The 5,110-nt window shown below is 49.3% G+C and overlaps 1 protein-coding gene across 1 annotated transcript in view; it reads left to right on the top strand.

Moving 5' to 3' along the window:
- Nucleotides 1-5,110, top strand: part of FUBP3 (far upstream element (FUSE) binding protein 3) — a 67,902-nt gene that overhangs the window by 42,008 nt on the left and 20,784 nt on the right. The window contains exons 4-6 of the mRNA XM_010856949.1: nucleotides 1,879-1,928; nucleotides 2,264-2,335; nucleotides 3,727-3,784. Coding sequence (XP_010855251.1) covers nucleotides 1,879-1,928; nucleotides 2,264-2,335; nucleotides 3,727-3,784 — 180 coding nt within the window. The remainder of the gene's footprint in view (nucleotides 1-1,878; nucleotides 1,929-2,263; nucleotides 2,336-3,726; nucleotides 3,785-5,110) is intronic.

Here is a 5,110-nt window from a genome sequence, read left to right as displayed (position 1 = left end):
CCCCCCCGCACTAGTCAGAAGCCTCACCCCAGAACCTTGGATGGGTGCCCCGTTGATTTCCCTTCCTCAGTTTCCCCCCACCACTTTCCCATCAACGTTGAGGATTTAGAGAGATACAGAGACCTCTGGGCTTTAAAAAGGCCAATCTGTAAGACAGGATATTTGTGGTCACAATGTTACCCTTCTAAAAGAACAAAATATACAGGAAAACCACAGGGGAGGGCTTCCCTTCCCTAAGGGGTGAAATTGTATGCTGCGTGTTGTTACTGTAGCATATTATCCTTAACCTTCAGCCCTAGTGATACAGTTAAGAGCCTCTTTATTCTCTGCATGTTTGGGAGTTTCTAGACATCACCAGGCATATCCCAGTGACTTTTTTGTTGTTTATTTGCTTCGTTTGCTTGTTTGTTTGTTTGTTTTTTTTTTAATGAATTGAAATACAGTCATGTAACTGAGGTTGTGTTAGGATCACAACTTTCCTATAAAGCCATAGTTCGTCAGGATTTTACTTTGCAAAGCTTTACTTTACTTTGTACCTTAGAGCAGTTTCAGCGTTGGGTTTGTAATAAGGCCTTGTCTTCCCGAAAGCCCAGGGCAGCTCATCTTAACTACATTTTTCCCTCAGAAAGAGTCTGCTAAAATTGTTCTGCGAGCCGAGGAGCTGCCTGAGTTTTTGAGTGGGGCTGGTGCTGAACACCTTCTAGGACATTCCCCAGGACTGTCTCCCAAGAGTAGACAGCTCTGTGCTGCATGCGCAGGCAGCGGCCTGGTGGCTTCGCGTCCGGGAGCATGGTTACCCTTCACCACCACCAGGGGACGTCCCAGCAGGGCCCTGGGTCTCTCGTCCAGTAGACCCTTCAGGCCAGCTGAGGCCTGGCATTGGCATTTACAGTCTTACTGCTGAGGCAGCCAGGATTTACGTGTCCCCAGAGATGTAGAGAACCCTCGTGCATGTATAGCATGAGGATGAAGGCACGAGAAGCCGGTGGGCTGCAGCGGCGGCGCTGTTCATGCCCCTGCGTCTCTAAGTGCTGCGCTTTCCCTGAGCACACGCGCTGGATCCCGTGCTTTACGTGATGGGTAAAGATCCAGCTGTGTGAGGGAGGTTTGAAAGTGCTGGCTTTTTTTTTTTCTTTTAAACTACTTGCATTTAGTTTTCCTCCTAAGGTAAATGTTTAGATTTAATTGCTTTCTGGGGTGTTGGGCAAATTGGATATTGTCCACAACACACTATATGGCAAAATTCGAAGAGTTGTTTGAAAGAACCAGTGCAGCGGTTGTTGTTTTTTTTTTTAAAGGCACATAATGGATGGGGTAGCATTTAACAGAAGTCCCTTGCGAAATAAGCAAGGTAATCATTCTGTACTGGTCAGCACCAGTTAGGCCTCAGCAGGACACTGGTTCCATTTGGGACGTCTCATCCCAAGAGGCAGATAAATTAGAGGGTGGCCAGAAAGCAGTAAAAAGATGGGGAAACAAGGACTGTTGACAAGTAGCTGTCTCTCTTCATCTGGGAGACCAGAATCGAAGGCTAAGCACACCCCACGCCTCAGAGGACCTTCAGGTGTTCAGCATTGCTGAGGGTAACTGTAGAAAGAAAAGTCAGTTGTTAGTGGAGCTGATGGTTTCATGAAAGAGGTTTTTTGCTCTGACATAGGGAAAGGGGAGGCTTGGGTCTTTGCAAGAAGTGATTGATCAAAAGGGTCTTTAGGGGGACCGCCTTTGCAGATGGTTGTAGACTTGTTGGCCATGTTGGCATGATTTATTTGACGCCTCTATCCTCTTAAGATTGCCAATATGGGAAGTTTGGGGAGCCGAAAATGATTGCAGAATTCTTTATTCTATGTATTTTTCCAAAATGTTCTCTGTTGTTTTTAGGGCAGTAATAACAGAAGAATTCAAAGTGCCTGATAAAATGGTTGGATTTAGTAAGTACCCACGTCATTTCCTCTTTCCCTGATTCCTGTCCCTCGTGTTCCCTGTAATCCCCTTCGCGTGTCTGTCACGTGTAGTACAGTGCTTTGCACACTGCGTTCTCCGGAGCCCCGAAGCGGGCTCCACGCGGGGTGCTGGGCCGTGGGCTCCCCGCTGACGTCAGCTGGGGTAACTGTCTTGTCTGCTGTGTTTCACGCACAAGTCCTGTGGCTCGCTGGTTTGCTGTGCCGTGAGCTGAGTATAAATGTTTGTTGAGTTAATGAAGTCGTCCGTGCAGGGTTAACTGTGGAGTAAGGGGCGCATCCTCACCCGGTTTCATTTGTTTCAGTTATCGGCCGGGGAGGTGAGCAGATCTCGCGGATTCAAGCAGAATCTGGTTGCAAAATTCAGATTGCGTCAGGTAAGGGCTGCTTTTTTCATAGATCTCAGTGTGGTAAAAACCAGACTTCATTATAAAGTCAGATGTAGTACCTCTGCCTGTTGCTTAGGAGTCTATAGGGGCTTGGTAAGTATACGCGATGGCTGTTTTCCCTGCAGTGGAGCTGGCCTCCCAGGTGAGAACCAGAAAAACCAGAGCAGAAGCAGGTCCCGGCGAAGCCGCCCATCTGGCGTCTGGGGAGACAGACCCTCTGCGGCTCTGGGCCCAGTGTGGTCCCTCCCGAGCACCTGCTGGTCCCAGACCTCTGTTTTCTGCACCAGAATGTGATGCCAGGCAGAGTGGGGCCTGGGGAGTGCTGCTGTGGCTCTGGGCTCACTGCGGGGGTCTGCTCACCACTGCCCTGGAGTCGATGGTCCCTGCCCTTCGTGGAAAGGGGCTGGCCAGAGGCTCTGGCTCTGTGAGCACGTGTGAAGCTCAGCTCAGGACCTTCCCCACATGAGATGGAGAGACACAAACAGGAAGAAGAGTTGTTACTTTGATTTATAATTTCATCATCTGAGTTCGACCACTTTCCACAGCAGAGGACAGGATTTAGAGGACATTTGACGACAGACATGTTTGTTATTTTAAAAGATACTTCTACCGTGTCTTGAAGGCAGTTGCTGCTGTTAGCCATTTGTCTTTCATTTTTTGAATATGAATTTTCAGAGGCAGGTTTTTGTTGTTGTTGTCTGTTTGTTTTTAATTGGAGGATAACTGCTTTACAATGTTGTGTTGGTTTCTGCCATCCATCACCATGGATCAGCCATAGATGTACACATGTCCCCTCCCCCTCAAACCCCTCTCCCGAGGCAGTTTTTATTTTAGGAACAGAATAAGGGTCCTGTGTGGTGTTGCAAAGTAAGGTTTTTTTTCCCCTCATCAAATGGCCCAGCACCAATTCCGCTTGGATGTCACTGTTCCCTTGCAATATCTGTGCGATTACTGGTAATAACTCTGACATGCGTACCATTAAACCCCACACGAGTGTGCCTCAGAGCTGCCGGCAGGTACCCTTTAAACCTCCCTGCAGGTGGACAAACTGAGGAGCAGTGGGTTCAGTGACTCTGGCACTTACAGCACACTCGTGGGGCAGGTACGAAGCTGAGGCTGGTAATTAGGACCAACGCAGAGCCCACGGCTGTGTCCTTCCCACTGCCCCCTGCAGGACTTGTTTTTATTTGGAGAATCCAGGCGGGAGCTCCTAGCTTCATATTCTCTCCGCAAGCGGGAGCAGACTGTTTTTCTGGGAGCCGGGGCTTCTGTGGGGCTGGTGTAGGAACCAGCCCGAGAGACAGTCTCTGCACAGAGGCAAAGGCGCACGGTTGCCTGATGCCCACCAACACACCTCGTCTTCTTGATTCTTCTTGTAGAGAGTTCTGGGATTCCAGAGAGGCCCTGTGTACTTACCGGAACCCCAGAAAGTATTGAGTAAGTTTATTTTATTTACTTTCTCCTTTTCACTCTTCTTCCTCCGTCCCCAGCCGGGGAGAAATGGAAGGGCAGAATTGTTACTGAATACTGTCGATCTGTACTGCAGTCTGGCTGCGAAACACAGATGCTTCCTCAGAGAAGGATCTGGGAGGCTGCCACGCCAGGGGAGTTGTTCTGTTATTTTAAACACATAAGGTATCACCGATTTTTTTTCAAACCCTACAGAATTTCTCACATCTGTCATAACACCTACTTCCTAAAGCAGGTCCTCCAGAGTGTCCGTTCACCCTGCCTGAATGCTCTCATTAACTCACTTCTTCCTTGTTAATAACCTCCTTTACCTGAGCAGGTTTGGATCAGTTAAGCCTCTCTCACTTTGGGAAGCGTTGAGAATCCTGGCATCACGTCTCTTGCCTGGGGCTGGTCCCATCGCCCTTCTGATATCTGTGAACCCAATGAGTCTACTCTGTTGCTGGCCATTGCCCCACTCAGAGGGCCCTGTGGACCAACCAGAGGGTGTTTTGCCTCTTGGGACCCTTAGAGCAGCCTTGGGACAAGCCTCACTCTCGTACATGCATGCCCAGAGGCCTGTACCACATGCGAGCCTCCTAAGTCCCAGAACCTCCTGGGAAGGGGAAGGTGCTCACCCCAAGTCTGCTCCGTCTCCTCTTTCCATCTACCAAGCAGCGTCGCGTCGGGGGACAGGGGTGCCGAGATTATGTCTGGCTCAGTAGGTAGGGCTGTTTTATTGTTTCCCTTTCTCAGGGAGTCTAGATGAGTTTAAATTCTCTTGTTCTGCTGTAACATCGCAAGCAGTGAACCAGAATAAACACCACTGGCAGGTGTGCATTAGAGGGCAGGCAGGATGCTTTTGCTGGAGTCCAGGCGTTTTTCTTCCAACGCAGGTCAATCTAGTGCACAGGCAAAATACTAAAAGGCTGCTGTACCTGAGAAGATGCCCACGGCTGGCTCTACACAGAGGCTCAGGACTGCAGCGGGCAGCATCCATTTCCTGCTGTTAGCCTTCTTCCTCCTCTTCTAAACATTCCTGCTTCCTGTTCTGCCCAAGCCGTCAAGGCAGCAGGGTTATAACTTGAGTAGAAAACCTTTTTTTTTTTGCTTCAGTGCACAGTCCAGCCAGCCTGTTCAGTAGCTATTAAAGGAACCACAAAATAGATCATACGTGGTGATTCAAAGAACAAACACTGCAAATAACAGCCAGGGGAGATTCTGGTGCAGAAAAGGAGGTTGGCCTGACAGAGGACCTCAGTAGGCTGGGTTGTACTACTTCACCAGTACAATTTTCCTCCCCCCGTCTCCAGG

This window comes from Bison bison, unplaced genomic scaffold, assembly GCF_000754665.1.
Source record: "Bison bison bison isolate TAMUID 2011002044 unplaced genomic scaffold, Bison_UMD1.0 scf7180017864375, whole genome shotgun sequence".
Classification (NCBI taxonomy): Eukaryota; Metazoa; Chordata; class Mammalia; order Artiodactyla; family Bovidae; genus Bison; species Bison bison.
Note: the sequence above shows the minus strand (reverse complement) of the source record. Positions and strands in the feature narration are given on the sequence as shown.